Consider the following 27349-nt stretch of genomic DNA (forward strand, 5'->3'; position numbering starts at 1 on the left):
ATAAGCATAATAGGCTCTAGAGGAACTATTTCTCTTTAGGAACAATTGAGATACTGATATTAATGGGGAGAAAGAAGTCTTTCATGTCTTTATGTTCTTGGAGAAATTTTCTAAAGGTCTGCTGCAGTCAATGTTTGTGAAAAGGTTAGGATAAAGCATTTGGGAAAGCAGATCATGCTTAAGCAAAGGTTATGCAATCAATTAAAGTATGGGCTTGAGGATGGATTATACTGAATTGCTAATTGTAATTAAAAAGGCAAAGCTAACAGAAAACTGTTAATATTTTCAGCTTAAAGAGAAAGTTCTCCTAAGGCAGCAAGGGAGTTATATCCTCACTGTGGAAGCTGGGAAGCAACTGCTGCTCTCTGCTGACAGTGGAGCTGAGGCAGTTCTGCAGACAGAGCTTACCGAAATTCAGGAGCACTGGAAGATAGCTAGCACCCAACTGGAGCAACAAAAGAAACAGCTTGCTTTGCTACTGAAAGTAAGTGTGTGATTTCTTCTGTACTTCCTCAACAAGTTCATGATTTCTTACTGTGAACCCTATTGAAGAAAAGCATTCTCAAGGGATAAGCACAAATACAGGAATTGCATATATGCTACATGAGCTCATGATTTCATTTCATCACCTCTGAAACTAGGAGTGGTAATACTTCACAGTAGGCTTGCGTGTTAGTTGATATCTTTTAACTGATATTTCCAGAACACTGCCAGTAACGGATATTTCTACCAGTCCTATTTTCAACACAGAGTGAAAATGTATTTTGCACAATGCTGGTTATTTTTTCTACATTCTGTATTGAAAATTGGACCTGCCTTATTCTCTCTACATGCCAATGTCAAGATCTATCTAGCAATGCAGTAGTTTGTGTTTCCTTCCAGTGTCTTGAGTATTTGCTAGTTTAGATAAACTTCTGTGATCTTGGAGAAGGAAGCTTTGAACTTTATTTTGATGAAAGTAGTGTCCAGAATGCCTGCTAATCTCACTTTAAGTACTGAAGATGATAAACTGGAATTTAAATTTGTTCTGTTTATTTTTTCCTTTTACTCATTGTAGGGAGGATAAGGAAAATTGTACTTGTGTGTGTATTAGTAGCATAGAGCAAGTGCTTTTAGAATAGTTTCAAAGGTCTAGTAGAATTACAGAATGACAGACACTTTAGTTTTGTTTGTAAATAGCAAGAAGTAAAGCAGTGCAAGAAAATGAAATATTATTTTGGAAAAGTTCAGATAAGTATATTTTTCTTCCTCTTTCAAGCTTTGTTCCTCATACCTCAGCTTCTAGTGGGGGAATTGTGGTAGAAATTTTAGTCATGAAAGCTGTTATTTAGGGAGACCAAGGGTTCTGTGGTATTTTGTCTCAATGAAAATATGGAATTTAATGCTTGAAGGTGGGGAAATAGGGAAATTACCATGCAAATTGCGTAAATCTTCTCATAGATATCAAGCCTTTATTACATTATGTTCTCTTGGTCTTAAATAAGTGACTTTTTAGTGGTCTTCTGACCAAATGGGAAGCACAAGTGTATATTCTAGAAGAGTGTATGTTGCATTAAGAACATCACAGACTATTTTCATGTTAGGTCATATTACTTACTAAGGAGAGAAGAAAGAAGACACTAAAGAGAGGAGGTTTTTGCAAGACCTGTTGTTTGTAATTCTCCATCCTGAAGAGGATCATGAAATATTGGCATAGATTGGAAAAAACTGAAGGAAAGAAATACATAGGCAGTGGTAGAAGGAGAATATCTCGAAGCAGAAGACTAAGAAAAACAAGTGTCATACTTTCTGGTATCACAAAACTGGCATTCTTTGTGGGTTAACTGGTTTATTAGAGATATTTCTGTCTCTGAATACCTTTTTAACAGGCTTTAACAAGCAGATGAGGCAGGTAAAACCATACTGTCACATGAGGATTGGTATAGTTTGATTGCATTGGACACATTTAAAATTTTGGAAAGTATACAAACACTAAAGCTGGGTGTACCTGCTAGAATGATAATTTAGAGGAGATACTGCACGTACTTCAATCTGACTGGAATTTGCAGTATTCCCAACCACCTTTTTTTTCACACACCTGCATGGAGCTTTTGATAAAGAACAGTGGGGTGTTTAATACAGGCATTCAAGAAAAGAAGTGGAAAACAATTTTGGCAGGCAGAGGCTTTTCTGAAAGGATGGAGTTGGATCTAGACAACGTTGTGATAACAGGAGGCTTTGGCTTGTGTATTTCTACTAGCAGAGACCTACACACAACAAATTTGACACAGTTGTACATGTGACTCAAGCTCTGAGACTATGAGTATTATTTAGAGAGTGATTTCAGGGCTTGTTATTATGAAAAAGTTTTCACTTTTTAGTGGTTACTTAGGCAAATCAACTGACATAAGTATAATCCAGATGTGAATTGAAGTCTAATAAACATTCTGCCTTCAGGACTGGGAAGCATCTGAAAAGGGCATAGGAGACTCCCTGGAGAAGCTAAGATCATTCAAAAAAAACCTTTCTCAGCCTTTGCCAGAACACCATGATGAATTGCATGCAGAGCAGATTCGTTGCAAGGTAAAGCACTTGTTCTCTGACTGTTGTCTTATTTTTGCCTGCCTTTGTGCAGTAACCTCTTCCATTGTTAATAGGCTTTGCATTACTGACTGCAAACCAGTCAGCCATCCCTGTGGCAAGAAACTATCCATGTAACACTTGGAAAGGATAATATCTGAGTGATCTCACTATAATGCAAATCCTGCAGGGTAAATATAGATCTGATCAAAGTGAGATCAGAGAAACATTCAAGGTCAGGTTGGACAAGTCTCTGAGCAACCTTTTCTAGTTGAAGCGGGGTTGACCTAGAGGGCCTTTAAAGGTCCTTTTCAACCCAAACTATTCTATGATTTTATGAGATCAGAACAGGGTCTGAAAAGTACTGTAGAAGTGCTAAATGCTGGTGTGTTTGTATTACAGAAATTCTAACTTCTAATTTAAACTCTTGGTATCTAAACTGTTGGTTTAGTGCTTTTTATCTGAGGTGAGATTACTGTGGGGGATCTTAGATAGCACTTTAATGCTATATTCTTTGCAGTTTAGAAATGGATTACAACTTGAAAATATTTTCACTACAGAGAAGTCCAAACCAATACTTGGAATTCTCAAATACCTTTGAACTCTAGTGAGATTTGAGTAGCATATTCATTTGTGACTACTTGTTACAAGGATGACATATCATTTTTGTTTGGGGAGTTACCTCTCTCGTGACTCTGAAAATATTGGTACCTGTGGGGTTGGTGTTTTCTTTTTCTTTTAAATGGGACTGGAACAGTCCTCTTGAAATGGTGGATCTGCTCAGATATGACTTTAATTCAGTGGGATAACAATGCTTGTCTTCATGCTTCATCAACACATTCAAATTTTTATTTGTTAGCTAACTGGTCTTTTTCCCTTGTGCGCTCCTTTTAAGGAGTTAGAGAATGCTGTTGAAGGATGGACAGATGACCTTGCACACCTCTCTCTGATGAAGGACACCCTGTCTGTATATATCAGCGCAGATGATATCTCAATCCTCAGTGAGCGCATAGAGCTTCTGCACAGACAGTGGGAGGAGCTGTGCCACCAGGCAAGTATAGTACTGAGCACTGATACGAGTATGCAGGCTACAAAAGTATTCAGAGAAAAATTGAATGCAAGTGGCAGCTTTTAGAAGACATCCATGTAGACACACTCAGGGAAAACATCCTTTGAAATGCTTCCTTTAGTTACTGCTAGTGTTTCTAGATCTCTTGAACTTTGTCATGGCCATGAGGTCATACTTAAGCATCCTTGAAAATCCAAAATAAAAGTCATACTGTGTGCTGTGGGACTGTGGCATGGTTGGTTGGGGAAAACACAGAAGTAATACAGTTCACTGGGCTTTGGTGGAAGAGCTGTGCTCAGAAAGGATGTCCCCTCATTGCTCAACATTACTGTATTGTACCTTCAGTTCTGCTCATAGCTTCTCCTTCTTCAGACATTGTGGTGTCTGCATTTCTCTTAGTGTGAGGATGACTTTCTTGGCTGTGAAATGAGCTGAGGAGTATTGTTTGATTTTTCAGGTGCATCATGCGATTAGTGTGTTTCTTGCCTCCATTTTGCACTTAAAAATCCAGGTAGTGGACCTAGCTTTTCAGATTATCCAAATGTTATTTCTGTGGTTCAGTAGAGATTGCAGTCCAGATATACTGGGGCTTACTTTGAAATAGTTACCTCATGCAAGGTACCTGTGAAGGCTTCAAAAACACCCCCAAAGTAGGAAAAATGTTTCACTGTTAACATCAGAGAACTTGTTATGAGTTAGTTGCATTTGAATGAGCCAAAGTAGGTATATCTAAACTACAGTGTAGTCACTGCATGTACATTTATGGTGAAGGAGGGAGCCAAGTAAAGAAGTTTTATCTTAGTTTTGTGCATACTGAATGTTACAGGATGTAACCTAGTGCAACACTTTTTTCAACTGTTGCTTATTTCCGGAAAGCTGCCATCGAGTTTATAACCACAAAACGGAAATGCGAGATCATGTGTATGCCCCTGTTAAACCTCACACAGTAGCTAAAGAACATATTACTTTTCTTTATGAAAGAGCAGATGCAGTCTTCGTCTTCTCAGCTGAAATGCTGATATAAAGTCAGAAACAGCACAGATTACAATGGGGAGGAAGTAAGTAGTTTTACAAATGTCTGAAACTGGAGAGATGATTTTGCTGCTCACGCTCTGCTGCTATTGATTTCAATGTCCATCTTTATTATTATTCATAGTCTGAGATGGTACCCCTGCTATAGCAATTTCTTAATCATGGCAATGTTTTCTGTCCTCCTGTATTAACAGAATTTGCCTGTTTGATGTTTTATGCCTATTCTTTCGTGGCAGGGCACACCTCAGTCCTTTGGAATCTCTCAAAGTGTCGTGCTCATTCAGGAGAAATGAGTGTATTGGGGCTCCAGTAGAAAAGTGCTTATGTAAAATACAGTGTATCTTTGATTTAGCTTTGTACTTACAAATCACGCTTATGCAGAAATTACAGTATTCTGGAGTTTGGCCTATGCTATGTATATATCTATTTTTTTGCTTTGGTCAAGCGCTTATATCTTCCTTTGTTATTTAATCCCTTAGACTAAAAATAAACTATTAGTACACTTTATAACATTTTATAATTGAGCAGAAGTTGTAAGAAAATTTATTTTTTATCTTCTAATTAAATCTTTGGCTAAAGACATTATAAAACAAGATATTGACAGGCTACTGGGCATAATGCTTGGATGCCTCTCTCCCTGCATAGGATGTGGCTAACAGGAAACCTGAGATTAACACTTATCTCTAAACTTACACAGTGTCACACTCCAGTTTGTTTTAATAGCAAGTAAGTGGCTGGAACACTTTTGCAGGGCCAGAGGAGTTCACACTGAAGCAGAAAGTGTTTCAAGCATCTCTTAAATGCATTTCCTATATTTTTTTACTTGCTGTCCACAAATGTTCTAAGGTCTCCTTACGTCGACAACAAGTTAGTGAGAGACTGAATGAATGGGCTGTCTTCAGTGAGAAGAACAAGGAGCTCTGTGAGTGGCTGACCCAAATGGAGAGTAAGGTTTCTCAAAATAGCGACATCCTGATAGAAGAAATGATTGAGAAACTGAAAAAGGTATAGTGCAGTGCATGCACACTTACATACTGTTCTTTAACTGCTCATTTGTTTTTTATTGTAAAGAGGGTACTGAATTAGCTGAAATGGAGGTTTTTACTTTACACTGATGTTTATAAGTTCCGGTAACACAGTGTGTTTGTGTTCTTCTCTAGCTATGCAGCATTTTCCTGTCTGTCTTGAGGTAGGACCTCCCAGGATACCAGAAAATTAAGTGAATGCAAAGTCAAAGGCATCTGAATGCTTTGCTAAATGTCCAATCGGAATTGCCTCAGTTAAACTGAGTTTAACTATAGCAGATAAATTTATAGATATATTTGGGGGTTTGTTTTGGTTTGGTTTTTTTTTATTCTTCTGGTAAAGCTGTTCGTAGTTACACATCTAATATTTAAGAGGTTGTCTCTCCATTATACCAATCACAAAAAACAATATTCACTTGTATTTTTATATGGTTCCTTTAGTAGTGAAGAGCAGAGTGTATTCAGAATAAGTACCCTGATTTCTGATTGCTCTTTTCTGTCCAGGATTATCAAGAGGAAATTGCTGTAGCCCAGAAGAACAAAATCCAACTCCAGCAAATGGGAGAGCGACTTGCTAAAGCCAGCCATGAGAGTAAGGCATCAGAGATAGAGTACAAACTTGGCAAGATCAATGACAGGTGGCAACATCTTCTAGATCTTATTGCAGCCAGGTAAAACAGTTGTTTTATTTCTAAGTGCTACGTGGGCCAAATTAATATGCTGGATGTCATGAATTTGAAATCTTTTTATTTTTTTGCCTTTTAATCTTTAACTGTGAAATGAGTTTATTCTTAACCATCAATAGATTTCTGTGAAATTCACTTTCCTGTTTTACTTTACTTTACATCATTTCTTCAAGAAGAGTCAATTCAAAACATTATCTGCTAGAAAGACATAGGATGGGTTGCAGTCAGATTTTAGTGAGCCTTGCTCCAGTACCATTTTACTTCAGATGAATGCTTAAAACCGCATGCAAAATGTAGTTTTTCTAAAAGATTTGTGGCAGAGGAATCAAAACAGTACATTTATAGTTTTGGATTTCAAGAAAAGCAGTTCCAAAACTAAGTCTTAGTTTTTCTGCCTGATTAGTTTTTCATTGATGGAGAAGAGTAACTGCAGGTAGGCGTAGGCACATTGGGCTTAAAGATTCTTTTTACTCAAGGTCAAAAATATAAAAGCAATTTTCATAACTTAAAGACTTAACAGGATTGTTGTTTGATATGTGAAAAAACTGGTTTATTTGTTTCAGTACTTCCTGTTGAGTTGTGCTACAGAATCTCTCCCATTACCAACAATAATTTTGTTACAATTTTGCACTTTGTAAAATGTACATATACTTTATATTTTACACTTCTGTGATGTAAAGACATATGAATTAGTAACACTTTAGTCCTGTTAGCAGCAAAAGAGTTAGTTTAGTTTCATCATCTTTTTTTTTTCTTGCTCTTTTTTCATATGGTTTTACTGCATTCCTGCTCTGAAATCTGTAAGCATGGGAGCAGTAAATTTTATGTAAGCAGAAGCATTGCAGTGGCTCCAGCTCCTTTTATAGTGGTTCATTTTAAAGTAATGAACACTGTATATTTCTTACATAACAATTAAGTCAGGAAGTGGTGCGTTACAGTCAAGGAGTCTGCTGGTTTCAGAGGATGTGATACATCACCAGCTCTTGAACATAAAGTATATTTGCCATTGTTTGTGTTTGTCTTTTGAAACACCTGCTCAGACAAATGTTCAAATAATACCTTCAGGAAGTTTCTAGTGAAAAGTGATTGCATTCAGAAACTGCAAAACAGATCTTTCGAAGATCTGTATTGTCTGTTCCATATTAGAGGTTAGTGTCCTATATAGGGACAGGTAGGGGTTCAGGATCCCGCATCATCCTTGGGTTGGGGATATAAACTGCACTAAAAACTTCCTCATTCTGTTATCATGAAGTAGGGTGTCAAGTCCTAGCTCTAAACTAATTTATGTAAAATATTTATTTACTTTTATTTCCAGATCATTTCAACTTAGCCTCCTCAACTAGCCTGCTCAGCACTATTGTATGCAATTAAACATACAACCCTTTTTATTCCAGTGTTTACTGAAGTGAAAAAAACTCTGCAAAGTTTCAAGGTGGGAAGTAAATGGTGGAGAGGTTTGATGCTAGATTATGGAAATTTTGCTAGTTCAACCGTGGCTTAGGCTGGTAGCAGTTAAGGCCGAAGTTGTTGATTTATGTGTGTACAAAGTACTTGTATTGATATCTAATTCTAGACAAAAGGGTTTGGATCCCCCAAAGTAATTTTTAGAAGGCCCCAGAGACTCTTTAGAATATGTTGTTATATATTGGGGTGTGTTCCTGTTATTATATTTTGGAGTTTGGAATGTATCACATAACATGATTTTTTGCTGCACCTATCTAGTAAATGCAGATTAGTTGTTCTGGTGTTGAGAATAAAACACATCTTTTCTTATTCTGGATCCCTGACTGCATTAATAAATTATTAGAGGCTGCATGCTTTTCTGGAAAGCTACACTCATCCCTTGCCTGGAGCATTTTTATTAGTGTTTTGTTTCCTACAGCTGTGAACGAATAGAAAGTGCTCTATGAAAATGCTTTAGTAATATAGTACGGTAATATACATCCAGTCTGAATCTTTACGTGTTGTTTTTATGCTGTACAGTGCAACTTGTCCATTCACCTGTAAAAGCCTCTTTCCTTCGTTCCCCTCCTTCTTCCTTTCTTTGCACAAAGAAAGAAAGGGGCAAGGAACCTGTTATGTCAGACTCGGTACAAAAAAAGAACAGTGTTAACAGTAAATGTAGAGGGGTGCAGGAAGGGAGTTGCCCTTTTCTTTTTCTCCTTTCCTGCTTTCCTTCTTTCCTTCTTCTTTCCTTATCACATTCTGTTTCCTTATCCTTATTTTTTAATTGCCTCTTTATTCTGAGGAAGTCTGTAAATGCAGAAGAGGTAGTTACGGAAAAGTAGCCATGTGTCTGCTTCAGAGATTTCTGTTTCTGTCCTTCTAGAATATTTTAATTCTTTTAGATGAATTTTTCTGATATGTCATCCTGGTCTAAAAAATGTTTACAGGCGTTTACAGTCAGGAAGCAATGCTATAGCTGCAACCGCTCGTGCTTTGCAGAGAAGACTTTGTTGTATGTGTTTTCATTCTTTCCCCTAGCACTCATGGTCCGCATTCCTGGAGATCAAGTCTGGCACATGTTGATGAATGCAAGTTTTATTTAGAAACATGACCACTTGTCACCATTCAGTCTCATGTTATCAAGCAGCGGCTGCTAACATTTGTTTGGCGTGCAACATTTTCTGTACAGTGCTGAACAGCAAAGAGAAGTGTGTCCCCTTTCCTCCCCCTGCCCAAAGCACAGTGTTTGCAGGCTTTTGGAGTGGAAGTTCTTCTTTTTGATACTGGAAAATTTCATGGTGGTGGCAGAGGACTTGCATGCTGTGAGGATGGCAGAGGACAGCAATGTGGATTCAGACCTCCCAGACTGTAATTGTGATATCACAAGGCAGGCGGCTATTTTTGTTTGCTTTTGGTTCATGCAATTCTTTCTGAAGTCTTGGCTTGCTGGGAAACTAATTGAAATATTGATATGTAGAAATCACTACCTAAGCTAGAAATTACTGTTTTCTGCTCAGTTTAAAAATAGTTGACAGTGATAACAGCATACTTTGTTTTGCAGCTAGTACTTTTGGATCACAGAATAATTTTTTTTGTTATAGAAGCAGACTTAGAACTAGTAAAATCTCTTAGCTGTCTGAAAGAAACTGTAGACTGGTTTTACTGCTGTTTTTAAATACAAGAGTAGGTACACACATGAGAGAAAGAAGTCTTTGTATTTGTCTGCTCACTGTTTGTGTCATCAAAGGGGCATGGCTACAAGTGAAAGGCAGAGAAGGAGAGAGGCCATAAAGAAAATATTTCAGACTTAACTTAGCAAAGCTTCTCTGTCCTGGACATATTAATGACTGTTTTGTAACTGCATGTAATACTTGAATTCAGCCTACATCATCTTGGATTTTTGATTCAGCTTCTCTTTTTCCCACTTCACATTATCTTTTCTAGAAGTTTTGCTGTTGTTCAGAGTTCTAGAAATTTACTTTTTGAAAGGGGAAACGGTGATCTGAAGAGCAAGTATATCTGGCAGTATTAGTGTCCTGGTATGCAGTAGTACCGTGCTTTGGACAATAAATCTTTTTTTTATTATAAAAATATTATTTTTAAACTGTTTTTTTTAAAAACAGTTTTTTAGAGTGTAATATTTTTCACTATTTCATAGAGTAAATGTTTCTTGAAACACTGTATCCAGTTCCAAGTAGATTTTTTTTTTTAACTTTTCTGCTTTCTACTGCCTTTGTACAGACTTAGCTAACATGGTCTTACCAACTTTTTTCATGTTGCTTTTAAAGTTTAATATTAGTAACCAGCTGTCTAAATGACTAACACAGTAGCTGTGAATTCTATATGATGCATTGCTATGTATTTACAGGTTGCTCCTGTTTAGGTTTAAGTGGAATCTAAGGCTGTCTAAATTAGAACTAGTTGAATTAAATGTATCTGTTCTTAATTTCAGTTGCAAGTCGTTCTCCCACTTCCTTTTCTTAATGTAAAATAGACATTTTAAAGTTATTACTTTCTTGGTGAAACTGAGGTACAGTAATTGGAACACGAAACACCCGCATCATGAGCCCGTTCAAATTTTCAGATGAGTAAACCATAAAAACAAACAATTGAATTCTGTTTTCCTTTCTGAGTCTTAACTATTTGCAAAATGTAGCAAGACTGATGTGTGTGTGATATAAAAAACACCCTTTAAAATAACTGTGACATGGGTCCCTTTGATTTCAATGTGTCATCTTCATTATCAAGAAGAGGAATTCTTTCAAGTCTCTTGCAGTAACATGCATAGTGCTGCAACAAAAGCATGGGATAATTATTGGAATAACTAACTTTAAACATAATCTTGTAAATTAAATCTCAAAAGGTCAAAATTACAGTTGGCTAGGGATCCCACATTCTTCAATGGTTTATAATTTGACAGCTCTCTCTAATCAGAACTTTTTGTTTCATTAGCTTTCAGCACAGAAAGATAGAATTTTAAGCTGTTACATTTTTGAAAGAGATATTTTTGTTGCACACACATTATCTAATTATTTGTACACAGGCACAGTAGTCAGTGAGATGAAGAGCACAGGCATCTTGCCTGCTAAAATTCAGAAGGAAAACACTTAGACATGATGTATTTGTTTGTAGATATGTTTACAGAGTAGCTAGGGTCACAACACTGTATTGCAGTTCAGTCAAAAAAAGTAAGCCCAGCATACTCCAAGAAACATTTGTTTACTTGCTTCTATTTGTACCATGGGCAAGGCACCTGTTATGTTAGGCTCAGTGTAAAAAAAGAACAGTGTTAACAGTAAATGGAGTGGGGGGCAGGGAGGGAGTTGTCCTTTTCGTTTTCTGTTGTTTTAACTTTTGGAATTTAGGTGCAGGGAATTGCAACAGTTTGGTGGGAGGGCAGATGTAGCAGTAGGTTTTGGTTGGAGTGTTTCTTTTAGTATGTCACACTTTTTTTTTCTTCTTATCTCTTGAGTAACTTAAGTCATGTGACTGAAAATAGCTCTATTTGGGCCAGGGTTGTATTTTACTCTGGTAGAGATGTGTTCCCATGCAGTCTGCCTGAGGCAAAGAGGGTGCTTGCTTAATGACAGGCCCTTTATCAGGTGTTGCAGGCAAAATATAAATAATATCTGGTACAGAGGTTAGGGTTCTATACAACTGCAAACAAGAAAAGCCTAGTCCACAGCTTGGGCTTGCAAATGATAGAGTGACATTGCTTCTACACAGGGCTGACATGATTCATTGTTCCCTTTCCCACTCCAGGATGCCTGCAAAGGATCAGCAGCACCCAGCCTTGAAAATCTAAGCAGAAAATGAGCAGGATTTCACTCCTTTTAATGTCAGAGACTGAAAAGCTATATGTGAGTTCCAGAAGAGTGATAACCAACCTTCTTGCTCACCCTGTGAGCAAGTTTCAGTTGGTTCAAGCCCAAAAAGCACTGTGTATACAACCATCGGTGACGAGGAGATAGTGCCCCCAGACACTGGTGGTTCTTCTAGTACCTCTCTAAGGCTAAACACATAGCTGTGTTTCAGGATAACCTGATGATGGGGACTGGGGAAGTCTTTCAGCATAATTGTGTTGACTTCAGTCCCTTCATAGCCAGATTTTCAGATCACACAGATTTTTTTCCAATTACCAAGATTTTTTTCCAGATCACAACCCTGCAGCTGTTGGTCATGAGACTCTGGCAAGCAAGATGCATCTGAACTGTTCTTAAATGTGTTTGGTGCTGAAGAGCCACAATTTGACCAACTGTGATCTAAAGAGAGGGCTAGAAAGAGACAAAAATTTGAAAGATTTAACTTTTAAGTGTTTTAAGTTGACATTAAGATCTCTGCATTTCTCTTTGGTAAGAAAAGGACATCCATATTATACTCTTAATGGTCAGCTACAACTACTGCTTTAAATATGGAAACACTTGATAAACTTGCTGGTTAGTATTATAGAAAAAATGTGAATTACTCTGTTTGAATTATAGGATTGTCAGGTGGCATTTTGTTTGTTTGACGAATCTGGCAATCTTGTATTTTTTCAACTCAATTTAGTCAATCTATTCCCAGAAGCACTCATCTCTTAAAGCTTTCCAATATTGAAACACTTAAGTGGAAGAGCAGTAGAAGCATAAAAGGGAATGTTACTTACTCAAAATTGTTTGTGGTTCTACATAAATGGGAAAAAAAGGAAAGCCTAGGAACAATTTTGGGATTCACTAATGTATGTTATATAACATGGGGATAGGAAGGAGGGAATTACTGACAGGTATTTTTGCAGGCTTGAAACGGGCTGAAGGAAAAACCCCAAGATAGGATGAAGGTTTAGTCAAATTTTCCTCACTCTCTAAGCTTAATGTTCCCTTCTATAAAAAAAAAAAACACAACCCACTATTTAATTTTTCCTGGCCTTTGCTGTTGCAAGGTCAGGCTCTCAAGAAAAATACTACTTAGAAATCGCAATGCAGTTACATTCCAATCGCATCTGTTTAAACCTGAAGTAGTCCATTAAGACCAAGAACAACTTAAAGCAGCCCTTGGGATTCAGGAATTCTCACTATGTTCTCAGCTGGATTTCTCTCTCTAAAACTTATTTATTCAAGGACAAGTCTTCACACTAGAATAGATGCCCCATCCCTGGAAATGCCTAAAGTCAGGTTGGACCGGGCTCTGAGCAACCTGATCTAGTTGAAGGTGTCCCTGCTTATTGCAGGGGGGTTGGACTAGATGATCTTTAAAGGTCCCTTCCAACCCAAACCATTCTATGATATGTAGTTCAATGCTTAGACAGCACCGGGGTGAAAAAGGCCTGTTCACTCAGTGCACTCCACCACCAGTACTGGTTAAATGGATAAGTTGTTTGTAGTCTAAAAACTTTTGTCATCTGTTGGTGAGATCACTTCCATCACTGGAAGTGGTCAAAAAACGTGTAGACATGGCACTTCAGGGTATGGTTTAGTGGGCATGGTGGTGTTGCATTGATGATTGGACTCATGATCTTAAAGGTCTTTTCCAACCTTACTGATTCTGTGTTCTGTGAAATACACAACTAAATTACTTAGATTGTTTTGTGGTTTTGGTGCGTGAGAGTTCATTAAAAAAAAAGTTTCCTTTCTTAACAAACATTTAACTCAACTGATAAAGGTACAGAAGCTTTCAAAATGTTGTCTGACATTAGTAAGCTCTTAATTTTTCTTAACCAGAACCCATGAATGTGGGACTATTTGCACATATAATATACTTCTGTTACATAATAAAGGAAGACTTCAGAACAGGACTTGCCATCTAAGTTAAGTTTCTCTGAAAACTTCCTGAAACACATGCTGTGGAAATTCTGGTTCAGGGTGTACTTATGCTGCCTTTTTTTTTTCTTTACAGGGTAAAGAAGTTGAAGGAAACCCTCGTCGCAGTGCAGCAGCTAGATAAAAACATGAGTAGCCTGAGATCTTGGCTTGCCCACATTGAGTCAGAGCTGTCCAAACCTATCGTCTATGAAGCTTGTGACTCTGAGGAGATACAAAGGAAGCTAAATGAACAGCAGGTAAAATAAAACACAGTTATCAGATGCATGATGACATGGGGAGAACCAAAGTAGAGTGTCCTTGGGCAGCCCATACCCGGCTCAATGCTGAGAGGGCATGAGGCAAAGAAGTGTTTAAATATCAAGGCAAGTGGTACTTACTGTGTCACTTATAGAGCCTTCTGCTGGCTTTGACATCGAATCCACCAGGAGCTGGTTGACCTTTCCGAGAAAGGTAAGGCACCAAGAGATGTAACCTGGACGAGTTATTGCAATTGTTTTTCCTTCGGGGTTTGTGTTTTTTGTTTGTTTGAATTGTCTGTTCCCAGAGGCAAAACTGACACCTATTAGACCTTGCAAATTTTGCACATGCTTGAAAATTACTATTTTTTAGCGACCTTTCTAACTCAGTTTTATTTTGCAGCTTGTTTGAAAATCACTTTGCACGCAAAGATGCATGAGCTATACATGTGAAGTTAAAATTGGTTGGTTTATAGCACACTAAGCCTTTATGCAGTGCGAGAACAAAATAGTCAACACTGGAATGGGCAGGAAAATTTTAATTCAACCAAGTTTTGGCATTAAAACTAATGTTACTCCTAAGAAGATTTACTATACTCTCTCCTTCCTGTTCCACTTCACTGCCCAGTGCAGCTTTACCTAGAAGCACATTGCTGGGGAGGACTGTTGTTTTGTTGTGCTTCTGTTGGTTATTTATTGGCAAAAATACCTTTCTGGTGCCTCACTGGAGATGAGTTAGATGCTCTCCTGAGTTCTTTCTCCAGAGGAGAACGAAATGCGTGGGAAGAGGAGTTCCAGAATGTTTTGGGGGTAATTAATCTATGAAGTGTACAAACTGGCATTTTGCTCTTTTAAGCTAAGTGTGGAACTCAGACCCAAGAATGCCCTCAGAGCTTTTGCTGCTCCCCAACTGATTTGCTACATGGCTGTGCATTTTTTACTAATATCCTTCCGCAGGCTTCACAGTTTTACAGCCATTTCTTATGGGACTTATTCTGGGCACAGAGACTGGTGTATCTCTGCCTTCTGCTGTTTCCTTGTGGTGATCCCCACATGGTGACAGCAAGCAGTGATATTCTGTAGAAGTGCGAGTGGTTTAATTTGAACTCCAAAGGGGAGAAATAGAGGCGAATTTCATCGTGGGAGGATGTCACGTTTGGAAACTTGATGATGATTTGATAACACTGCAAGTCATGGTTATAATAATAATTTAAAAAAAACACCCACCTTCAATATATGGCAACCAGAATTTTTATTAGTCAGAGGCTATATCACTATCCGCTGCATCTCAGAAGGCCAGTACATTGGCCATCTTCAGAGGTATTTCATCCCTCTTTCTTCTTCTCTTTGTGATCTTATGTTCTTTTCCTTGTTTGATCTTCCACTGAGGTCATGTTATCTTCCCTGCTCATACTGCTACCAGTTGTTCAGATACAAAATTCCATTAAAAATATTATGCTGTGCAAGAGGAGGGCCAAAATTCCATTTCTGTAACTCCATTACCTACTTCTCAGCATCTACTTCAGCCAAGAATCAGCTTTGCAGATTTCTGGTCTCTGTAGTGAAATTAAAGATACAATTGAAGCTGGATATCCTGGGGAAGGTAGGGTAACTTCACTGAAGTATTTTCCTAGGGTCGCAAGCTGCGTTTCAAGGATTACTAGTTTGTTTACTTCCTCAATCTGCTACCAGTTGAAATGTGGAAAAAATGGTGTTTGCTTTTGGGTTGATAAAGGAAAAAAATGCTGTGTGTGGGTGACAGCAATGCACAAAAGTGATGCTTCTTTGTGAACTAACCCAAAAGCTAAATGTTCTCTAATAAACAGAGAATTTTCAAATCTGGGAAAGAAATACAAGGCTATGGAGAAAAAACAGTGTAGACATTGCTTGTAGAAAGGTTCTGTAGATGAATAAAAAAGTTTAATCCTTAGGAATCCTGGGGACCACCAACTTGCAGTTCTTGCTACTGCTCTATTCCAAAACAGCAGGAAGGAGATTGCATTACCTGAACTTGCTTAACTTCGAGTCTTATAGCTGTCTGGAGTATTTGTTTCATAGGGTATTGTATCTGTTTATAGTATCCACCCCTATATAACATTTCAGGATGGGTAGAAAGAATAATGAGCGCTCGGACATCACAATGAAAAAGTATTTTCCAGGCAAGTGAAAGTCAAAGGGCCAGCGGTGAGGAAGAAAACATTGTGATTTTCCACTTGCTGATCTCATGTAGATGTTCACAAAAGAGTCTTCTGTTTCCATAGATGAGAAGAGGAAATAGACTACTTCATTGAGCCCAACCCCATTTATCACACACAACTAAATCAGATGGTTGATACACATTGACCTTTACTCCATTTTAGATTTGCTGAGGTTTTTAGATTCTACGTTTAGATCTCATTTTCTGCTGGAAGTCATTTTCAGAACATGATATTGCTAGTTGTAAGGAAAGTTCCTCTAGTTAGACCTTAAATATATGTAGACACAATATGTTGACACTGTTTACTTTATAGTTTACTTCACTAGCAACATGATAAAGAGCAGTTTATTCATCCTCAAGCTGCCAAGTTCTTGTTCTCCCAAATAAACTTCCACATCTTTAATTGTCCTAATAGTTCTTTTCTTCATATGTATCAGAAGTGTACGTAGTGTTCTAGACGCGATGTATCACTTTTTGGTGTAGTCACATTAGTACTTCTTTGTCACTATTGGAATTACATTGTCTTGGTTTTGTTACTGTCCATGCTGGTTTTTCCATCTAACATTCTGATGGTTCATTGCACATGTAAGCAGAAGTCAAGCAGGGTTTCTTTTTCTTGCGCTGATCCAACAGCAATAAGAAATTACTTTTGTGCCTTGTCTTAAATTGAACCTGTAGTTCAAAACTGAAGCTGAAACATTGCTTCAAGATGAAACTTCATCATCAGTGTACAACAAGCCATTGCAACCAAGAAACCAACAGCAGAAAGAATACTGATCACATATAATAAGTGCTAAGATAGTGTAAGTGCATTTTCGTTAGCTGTCCTGAATTTTCCTTTTCCATTTCCAATGAAAACACTATAGAATTGGAAAGTTGAAGGAAGAAAAATACCCTCCTAGAGATGCCCTGTTCAGCATGTGCTGCTGCTGATCTCCATGTCAAACATGCCACTTTGTAGCTAGCTCACCTGGGGAAGAGTAGGTTCATGAAGGGCACGTCCACCAAACCCTCACAGCAGATAAGAGTATATTTTCTTGTCACGCTTTTCTTACTAACTTCTGAGTTACATTCTCTGTGATAATGGGAAAAGGCTGGGAATCATTCCACCATTTATTGGTGATGTTGATTAAATGTATGTGAAAGATGCTCAGCTGAGCATGCAGAGCTCTGGCAGTTTGTCCCAGATGATGGTTTGGTGTTTGTAGTTCCTGGGAGAGCTGTGCATGCTGCCAGGTTCTCCTGGCCTCATTGATAACATTGCAACACACTTGTGCAGATGCAGTCTCTTAATAGGTATTCATTGGATGTTTTTCTCCTGTTTGCAAGCATATTAATTTTTTTAATAAGTAGAAAAGAAATGCATTTGTATTTATGCATGCTTTGCAATTTCTTTTAAGAATTCATTTCTTCACCTGCAGGAACTTCAGAGGGACATAGAGAAACACAGCACTGGAGTGGCATCTGTTCTCAACCTGTGTGAAGTGCTTCTTCATGACTGTGATGCTTGTGCCACAGAAGCAGAGTGTGACTCCATCCAGCAGGCTACACGCAATCTGGACAGAAGGTGGAGGAACATTTGTGCAATGTCAATGGAAAGGCGACTTAAGTAAGTCTAAAATGCCGACAAATTAGGATTTCCTTCCACAGGCAAAAGTAGTGGATGGGATGTATGTTACAGGGTTGCAGTACTGAAGAAAAGGGTGTAGGGGTCAGAAAAAGATCATAAAGTGAATAAAAGCCAATAGCTGTTATGCTGGGGGAAAAAAAGAAAACTCAGGTTGCATTTGTATGTGCCTTTATACAAGGTACAGGTATCAATTATCAAATTTTGCTGACAAGACCTTTGATGGAATGATGTTTTATTTCCCATGCTTCACAGAAATGATGAGAGAGAAACCAGAGAAAGCAGTGACTCCAAGAGATTTAGAAAACATAACCTAAAAGCGAGAGTTGTAACTCTTGAGTTTACCCTGGAACTACCGAGACTGATGGGAAAACTAGAATGGGTGGAATTTTATTCCAGGTGTTAGGGTTTTCATGCACCTAATGTTCCTCAGCAGTTTCTCTTATGTATGAATTTATTCACTTGGAAGAATTTTAGGACTGAACACTCATCTGGAATTTCCTCATCTGCCCGCCTTAGCTTTGCTGAGCAACTGTGGGCCGTAGCACCTGTGCATCTTGGGTGTGGTCTGGTTTACTGGTTTTTAGACCATCTGTACACTACATGCCCGTGATATTCAGAAGATGCATTGTTTTCTATTCCCATGTAGAATAACATGGGTGTTTTTGATAGCCATAATGATGTCGGCTAGATTGAGCCAATGCTATGCACTCTGTGCTGACCAGTAATAATACGTGTTTAATAATTATTGGAACTCCTGGATTTATGAAGATGTTTTCTGTATCTTTTTAAGTTATGAATCTGATTTCTGTGATGTTTACACAGTCGTATCGAAAACTCTAGGTAAATTTTATGACTTTTCAAAATGCTGAATTGAACTTTATATGATCTTTTTTTTGTGGGATGTTCTTAATATATTTAGTAAAGGTTTTCTTTGTGCAAAAAATTTGTTTCTTTTAAGTTGCGCTGCTCTAATATCCACAGATTGCTCTAAGTAATTTTATACTATTGCTGTGGCAATTGTATAGTGTATATATTAAAAAAATACAGCTCATAAACTCTATCTTTGACACAGTCTGTCTTGAAAATATACAGGCTCTTCATACCTTTGTGTCCAGCAAATTAATTCAGAGCTATTTTAAGTTAAAGTGGAACAATGCACTGAACTCTATTTTACTTTCTTGCAATGTACACATTGTGCTATTAGTAGATTTGTAGTTAGCAGAGATATCACTATTTAGGATCTTTATTGTACTAGAAACAGTTATTCATATCAAAAGCAACTTTCCAGATGTCAAACTTCTGGTTAAACAACATATCAAAAAAGCATAAATTTTGCATGGATCAGGTCCTTTTCAGACCTGCATATTTAAGATTTGGGAAAGATGTATTCTGTATGTAAAACCAGACAAAGTTCTGCTGTAATACAACCTGTCCCAAAAAAGATCTTGTTATTTTGAATCAAGTAGTGTTGAAGTTCTTGGGATTTTACAGTCTCAGTATTAAGCCAATTTGATTTCAGGATTAAACATCAGCCACTATTTTTATCTATTTAATGGAAGTCATTTTTTTTTTATATGTTGAAATAACTTTCAACTTTTTTTTTTTTAAATAAAAATATGTTTACCGTGTATATTGAGAGATAACATTTTAGCACTTGTTGATGAATGTAAAAAAATGTTTATGTTCCTTTGCAATACAAAATAATGATGAGAACTTGAAAATACATGCTACAACATCTTTAGCATTCTGTAAGAAAAAGTTCTGCCATGGAAGGTAGTGTGGAATTTTTAATATCTAAAATACTGGCTTACGTACCTACATTGGGACTGTACTTCAGAAGTTATTTAGCATGTGCTCAGATTTTTAGAGCTCCTGTTGCACACTTATAACTTTCTTTTTATAATGATGCCAAAATTACATGCATTAAGAAAACTGCCATCATCTTATTCTGGCGCAGTCTAGAATGAGGCAGCCTTCCCTGTGGTCTGTTTATCATCCTGGCTGTCTGAGTTAGATTACTAGAGCTAGATCACTGTCTGGTGCAGTGCTAGTTCATTTTTTGTAGATGATTAGTTAAAGTTCTATAGGTCGGCATTCCCTACTTTTCAATTATCTATTGCAGAATTGAAGAGACATGGCGGCTATGGCAAAAGTTTTTGGATGACTACTCTAGATTTGAAGACTGGCTAAAAAACTCTGAGAGAACAGCTGCTTTCCCGAGCTCCTCTGGTGTACTTTACACTGTTGCGAAGGAAGAACTGAAGAAATTTGAGGTGATTTATAATATTTGAAATTTAATATCTACTGATCACATTACAGCAGCCAGCTGGTGTTCTTCCTTCCCACACACAAGTCACTTAGCAAAGATACTGTATTAATATAGTGGAGTTGATGATTTTGCAGCTGCCTTCAGTGGCAGGTTTCTAGGATGAAAAAACAGTGGAAGGTGGCAACTGAAAATGCTAATAAATCAATCCACTCTCACTTGCTGTTTGTTCACCAAAGTTAGATTTCTCACCTTTTTTATTTCTGCAGCTTTTTAATATGTCTAGCCAGGAGGTGCTCCAGAGCATTCATAAATCTCCCTTCACCAAGTACCTCTTCAAATGCATGCTGCACGTTTTAGCTTTTGCTTTGATTTTATCTGTCCTCTTCTTTCGGTAACTCTCAGAAACCAGACCTCTGAACTCTTTTCCTGTTTCATACAATGTACAATATCCCCATTTTAGATCCTTATACCTGAAATTCGTGTTCATGCAAGCATTGTTATATGCCCACTTGGTGTCCCCCATGACTTAAAAGTTAAGTGCATGCTTTAAAACTGACAAGCTGTCACTTCAGTCAATGCTTAAGAGCTTGTTACATAACTCCATTGTGTCTACTACAATGTGATGACTTGTCTCATAATTACAATAGAGCATATACATGTGTGTAAAGCACACACGTCATGTGGCTAGTCACAGGTGAAAATCTTATTTCAAGGAGTATATTGAGATGAAAGAGAAAAATAATTCTGAAGAAAGAGAACAAATTGTTTAGGCAATTTTGTAAACAGTCAGCTGCTGTAAAGGATTTGCTGTGAAGAAGAAATGCAAATTTTAAGCAACGTCTAAGACCAGTTAATACTTTTTGGTTTAACAATTAATTTAAAAACATAAGCTGTGAAGCGCTGATTCAAGTTTTATAATTGACATTCACATTTCTGAATGTACTGGCCAGGTTTTCTTGTTAAACGCTGCCAGACGTCGTATGGTGAAGCAGGTTGCCATAGTATAAAAATGTTTGCTTCCTGGACACAAGTACTGTCTCAGACCTCCTTTCCATTATCCCTTTATTCAAATCTCTTGTTTAGCAAGTCTCTCTGTGAGAAACAGTACCAAAAATATCGTGGCTCTCCTTGATTTTTACAGCTGATCTGACTTTGCCCAAAGTCTGTTTCATTGAAGCTCAGCCTTTACGCTGATGTTCCCTCTGCTGCAGACTTGTGGAACTTTTACTGTGTACAGAGTGTTAGCAGGAACTAGCTGCAAAGAGAACAGTTTAGCAGCATCTCCAGAAGGCTGCTTTCCCTGCAGTTTGGTTCTTTCTCTTTTTTCTTCTTGTTTTTTATGAGCACCTAGTTTCTGCACCTACCAAAAAGCAGGAATGCAAGCGACAAAATTTGTGGTGTTCAAATTCAGCGGAATTCAGCAACTTCACTGTGAAGTCAGTATAAAGTCAGCCACATATACATACTAACTGAAGCAGGTTTCTGCTTTAACTAGACATTTTTTTTCTAATTTTATTTTCCCCTCCATATCTGCAGTTGAATTTAAAGGGAAAAAAAACCCAAAAACAAAAACAAACACCAGCAGACCATGTAGGAACCTTTCAGTTCCTGAGTACAGAGGTCAGAGATGGCTCTCACTGACTTCACTGTACAAAATCAAGCTCCTTCTTCTCCAGTAGTTTATGGAGAAATGAAACGAGGTTACAGGAAGGAACACAACAGGTGGATTCTTGTGTAGCTGAGCTGAAAAAATGGAAGATGAATACACAGCTGTTCTTTTGCTGGACGAGACTTGGTAACAGGTGAAACAACAATTGCACACTTGTAGATTTCCCAGTAAATTTAGTCAGATTTGTACCTCAGATATTAGAATTGCCTCCTTTTGCAATTTTAAGTGAATTCAGTTCTCCTGAGCTTTTCACTCCAATTGCAAGTCCATTTGCTCCTTCTTGGTTGTCACCTACCCAATTTGGCAGCCTTTTAATGAAAGGAATAGTTATATTGAGAGGACTCTACAGACTTTGATCTTTTTTCAAACCAACTTCTTTACTTTTGTCTCTGGTATTGCTGCAGAAATGTGCTTATTTCGTTTTTAGCTTTGACTGGTACAATATGAAGACTATATATTGTTTATGTAGAAATCTCATGTGTTAGCTGATTTTAATGAAGATTTCTGTACAGAATTATATTACCTATCACACTCCTCCAGTCCTTAGTAGGGGTGGTGTCTAGTTTTGGGAGAGATTGACTGTTTATTTGCGTTGTGAGGAATATCAGAGAGCAAGCTTGTAGAACCACAATGGGAGCCAAAACCTACTTGTTTTCAAAAGAGAGCTGGTGTAGTGTATGTTTTTAAGTCTTCCTTTGATTTATTGCTTTTCTGTTTCTGTGACAACATAAAATGAGTAAGGTTTTTTTTTAATTATTAATTTTTATTTATTTATTTTTGAAGGGATTAATTCAGTCAGCTCCTTACAAGGTGGTTTCTCCAACTTGCTTTGTGATGGCTTGCCACAGTATGAAACTTATGCGCTAAGTCACCTACTGTTTCTGCTCCCCAGCTGGGTGACGGAGGTTTTTGTAATAGTAGAGGAAGCACAAAAAGTACATGGTGCAGACACTTGCCCAGGCATAAGTTGGTATGGATGTTCATGAAATTTTCTTTCCATGAAAATTTTAAGACAAAAATTACTTGTATACCAGTATAGTGAAGATAGAGATGATTCCTTCAGTACCATTTTTCACTATTTTTGGTAAAACTCAAATAAAAACAGAATAAACAATTGCTAAAGTCTCTTCAATGTTTGCACTTCAGCAAATTCAGTATGTGTAAGGAAATCCAATGAAGCCACAGGAATCTTGGATTTCTGTTCTTTTTTTTCTAAAATGTTTCATATTCATTGTTTGTGTTTCTGTTCTCAAATACAAAGGCAGATGATTGAGTAGAAAGAGGAGTCTAAGGTTTTTTGTGCTGATTTTGCCATTGTAACAGGTATTCATGTTGCAATTTCTCATTCAGTGAGCTATATCAGTTTTGTAAACTTTATCCTTTTTTTTGTTTGTTTTAATCAGAAGGCAGACTCTCAGTAGGATAGCCCTCAGGAGATGTCTGCATCCATAGTGGAATTTATCAGCTAACACAGGTCAGAGTGTAGAAGTAGGGTCAAAATAAAGGGAGAGACTTATATATGTATACCAATTTCAATAATTATAAATCTGATGGTGTCTTTTGTTCGTATTGCTTTAGGCCTTCCAGAGGCAAGTGCATGAAAGTTTGACTCAGCTGGAACTGATCAATAAACAATATCGCCGCCTGGCCCGAGAGAACCGCACTGACTCTGACTGCAGCCTCAAGCAGATGGTTCATGAAGGGAACCAGAGATGGGACAATTTGCAAAAGCGAGTTACCTCCATCCTGCGCAGGCTAAAAGTATTTTTCCATTTTTAAGCCCTTCAGTTTCACTATTATACTTGTGAGACAGGGGTACTCCAGAAGTTTTCCGTTTAATGCATTTGCAGTGTTTTTGAGGGGATTTCTACCTTTGGAAAAGGAAGGGAGCTTATCAGTTCACTTTGTCTGAAGTAACCAAAGCATGAACTCTGTAGGGAAATGCTTGGTGACCTCAAACACCACCTCCTTCATAGACGATAACTTTCATAGGTCAGCTAATTGCTGCTGTAGATGGCATTACTGAAAAGAGAACCTTGGAAAGCATGTAGGAAATGAAAAAGGAATGTGTACTTTGTTTAGGTTAGGTTTGAAGGGCCTGAAAGCCATTTCTTTGGAGAACCACTGTTGATGGGGTTTTTTGGGATGTTTGGGTCATTTCATGCCATTCCATTTTCCACCCCCCAGCATTTTATTGGCCAGCGTGAGGAGTTTGAGACAGCACGTGATAGCATCCTGGTGTGGCTAACAGAGATGGACCTGCAGCTGACCAACATTGAGCATTTCTCAGAGTGTGATGTCCAAGCAAAGATAAAGCAACTTAAGGTAAAGAATGATTGAATGGTAACAGGAGGAGGGATGAGAGAAGGGGTAAAAACATTCATGGTTGGAAAAGAGTTTAAGAAACATTTTGCAAAAATGCAGCCCGATACAGTTCCTTTCTTGCAGGCTGAGACTTCAGCTGCAGACATTATGGGCTATGTAAGGTTTCAATATGTACTTTTCTGCTAGAGTGGAAGAAAGAGCTATGAAAATTTTTCAAAAAACCAAGGGTGATAGTCTCCATTCCCTAATCAAAAGAGGAAATGTCGATAAAAATTTTTAATGTCAAGTGTCTCTTATTGCTGACAGCTAAGAATTACTACATTTGTCAACCATTTCTGCATTAGAAAAATCATTATCTGGGGAGAAAAATATCAACTGTCATGTTATCCAAAATTCCATTGTGTTAGCTTTTGCATCTGTGTTCGTTCTAGATGTTTGGTCATGGCATAGCTTGTTTAGAGAAGAACTTTCTTTCCAAATATAACAAATGAGGAATGAGATGGTAAACCATGAAGTATCACTGTTTTGGGCTAGAAAGACTGTGGAATGCTAAATTTAATTGCTCATTGTTGCTCCTGCCAGAATATTTGGAATGACCCCTGTTTGTTACCCACACCATTCTTGCTGAAAAACTCTAAGGCTTGCATGGGCTCTTCTTTTATGCAGGCTTTCCAGCAAGAAATTTCACTGAACAACAACAAAATTGAGCAGATAATTGTGCAGGGTGAGCAACTCATTGAGAAGAGTGAGCCCATGGATGCAACTGTCATTGAAGAAGAACTAGATGAGCTGCGTCGTTACTGTCAAGAGGTCTTTGGACGTGTGGAGCGCTATCACAAGAAACTCATCCGCCTTCCTGTGTGTATACTTATATACATACATATTTGTTTGGTTTGTTGCCATTTTACAAGAGTGAGAATGAGGAGAGAGAAAGATCTTGAAACGAACTAACATGAAACTTCTGTAACTCTAAAAAAAAACCTGTGGTTTGATTTTGTTACAATCCTGACCGTCTGCCTCCATTATATGCTATTTATGTCCTGTTCAGAGAGTAAACTCACCAGATCTGGAATTTTTGTAAATGAAAATCCATGTAAATTGGAGATTTATAAAACTTTATTAGTGGAGGTAGCAGTGTGGTACTGTTAAAATGAACATCTCCCTGCTCTGTCAGGTAGTTTCATTGGCAGCTTATTGAGTTCTGTTTTGTTTAAAAAATGATGAAAAAATGATTCTTCCCATCAGAAGAGACAGAAATTTGTCTCCAGAACTAACACAGAGCTGAATTAAGTAAGAGCAAAATGATTTTTCATAGTTCAAGTCCTACCGAAGGAAAGGAACAAAACCCAGGGTTTTCAAAATGTGAAAGAATATGATAGCAGAAGTCATGATAAAGGTCACTTATGCTTCCTATGACTTGATTACAGAATTTTCCTTAACTTGATGTCTTCATTGCAGTGATACCAGTAAAAAGTCTGGAGACATTTGCTTGATGTGAGACTTTGTGGAGTCTTAAGTAATTAAAATGAGCTGGCATTATGAACTTTCTTGTTGCTTTTTTTTTTAGGGCACCTTAAAATAATGAAGGGGAAGTGCAAAAGAATGCACAACAGGAACCCGATCAGTATGACTGTTGCCTAATGCTACTTTATTTCACTGACCCAAGCTGACCATGCAGTGCCTCTCCATGTTTCATTGATTGGTTCTATTTGCATTATGCTTCTAGCTGACAGATGACGAACACGACCTCTCTGACAGAGAGATGGATCTGGATGAATCAGCAGATCTCTCTGACATACACTGGCATGACAAATCTGCGGACAGCGTTCTCTCCCCGCACCCCTCTTCCAACCTTTCGCTGCCTCTTTCCCAGCCGGTGAGAAGCGAGAGATCAGGGCGAGATACCCCTGCGAGTGTGGACTCCATTCCCCTGGAGTGGGATCATGACTATGACCTTAGCAGAGACCTGGAGACAGCTGTTTCACGGGCACTGCACTCTGAGGAAGAAGATGGAGGACAAGAGAAGGATTTCTACCTGAGAGGAGCAGCTGGTATAGCAGGTATGGTGGCAAATTGTGTGTCCTGTTCTCTCTAAGTAAAAAGAAGCAAATGTTACATGTGTGATTGCTTGGCCAAGAAGCTCATGGAAAAGTATTTTAAATAACCCCTGAAGATTTTAAATAGCTTTCCCCAAGTGCTCCCAGTGGCCTTCTGGCCTTAGACACCGTGATGAAGATTCCTGGATGACTACAGCCTTGGAAAATCTCAAAGACATATATGACATGACAGGGAATTGGCTGTGTCTCTATGCTTGTGGCTTGCCAGATGGGATATGTCATCTTGTAACAGCAATGTGTCATAAGTTATTCTGAATAGAAGAAACTATACTGGATATGGCAAGAAGTGCAGAACAAACTGATGAAGAAATGCTGTGGGAGAGATCTTCAGACAAAATTATCATGTGCTTATAAGTAAATCTTAACTTAGTCCTTACTTAGGCAAGACTCCAGCAACTGAGTGTTTAGCCTGAGGTGGGATCTTGCTTCTTCACTCTTGCTCTCCAGTGAAGCTGGAAATCTTTTCTAAGTGTGTGTGCTTTGTGTAATGAATCTTAATGAGGGAAAGTGGCCAAATGCAGCCAGCTGAGGGGGAAGACATACTGGTATATTAGACTCTGATCTTGTGGCTGTCTTTTGCTTTCCAGGTCATTGCTCTGAAAAGAGTCAGGTTTGCCTGGCTATTAAGAGGCCTTGTAGCAGGCTCCCTGTGTTTCAGTCTTCATCTCTTTTCCTTCTCCAGAAAGGATGTTTGCTATTGGAACCGTTTACATATTACATTCCATGAAAAGGATTGCCTGCTGTAAGGAGACAGCCATTGCTGAGCTGTCAGTTTAGACTGTGCTTCTGTTTTTTCAGATGTAGAGATCCCTGAAACTCTTGAGGCCTATGTAACACTCACAGAAAACGCACTCAAAAATATTTCTGGTAGGCATCAAAAAAGACCAAGCATAGCCAGATGCAAATACCATCGTGCACAAGCATAACTTCTGTCTCTCCTCTTAGCATCTGCTATACTTTTCACAACTTGCAAGATAAATATTTCTTACATGGCAGCATTGGCATGTTAATGTAGAAGTATCCTGCTTTACTACTGCACTTAAAGGTATTATTAGAATGAAGCAATGATGTTTGAAGCATTGGCCCCTCCCACCTCAGCTAACTAGACTAAACTGATTAGTAGGTTACTCTGGTCTTTATTCTCTGGAGTCCCTCAACAGGACTTAATACTTTGTTATCTGTCTTGAGAAGAGTGGTTTCTAGAAAGATACTAAGATACTAAAGGCAGAAGGAAAAGATACAGAGCAAAACCTAATTGTTTGGTTTTGCGCTTATTTTTTTTAACAGAGCC

At 38.0% G+C, this 27349-nt stretch overlaps 2 protein-coding genes across 2 annotated transcripts in view; both read left to right on the forward strand.

Moving 5' to 3' along the window:
• Positions 1–6360, forward strand: part of LOC309404168 (nesprin-1-like) — a gene marked incomplete at both ends in the record, with an annotated part of 124338 nt that extends 117978 nt beyond the window's left edge. Inside the window, 5 exons of the mRNA XM_081998553.1 lie at positions 290–484; positions 2437–2562; positions 3455–3610; positions 5507–5665; positions 6190–6360. Of these exons, the coding sequence (XP_081854679.1) occupies positions 290–484; positions 2437–2562; positions 3455–3610; positions 5507–5665; positions 6190–6360 (807 nt within the window). The remainder of the gene's footprint in view (positions 1–289; positions 485–2436; positions 2563–3454; positions 3611–5506; positions 5666–6189) is intronic.
• Positions 6361–9112: 2752 nt separating this feature from the next.
• Positions 9113–27349, forward strand: part of LOC309403893 (nesprin-1-like) — a gene marked incomplete at both ends in the record, with an annotated part of 34828 nt that continues 16591 nt past the window's right edge. The window contains 9 exons of the mRNA XM_081998181.1: positions 9113–9204; positions 13689–13851; positions 17470–17657; positions 19801–19951; positions 23195–23377; positions 23804–23941; positions 24608–24799; positions 25668–26001; positions 26857–26925. Of these exons, the coding sequence (XP_081854307.1) occupies positions 9113–9204; positions 13689–13851; positions 17470–17657; positions 19801–19951; positions 23195–23377; positions 23804–23941; positions 24608–24799; positions 25668–26001; positions 26857–26925 (1510 nt within the window). The remainder of the gene's footprint in view (positions 9205–13688; positions 13852–17469; positions 17658–19800; positions 19952–23194; positions 23378–23803; positions 23942–24607; positions 24800–25667; positions 26002–26856; positions 26926–27349) is intronic.

The sequence above is a fragment of the Phaethon aethereus genome (assembly GCF_964289735.1).
Source record: "Phaethon aethereus genome assembly, chromosome: 3".
Lineage (NCBI taxonomy): Eukaryota > Metazoa > Chordata > Aves > Phaethontiformes > Phaethontidae > Phaethon > Phaethon aethereus.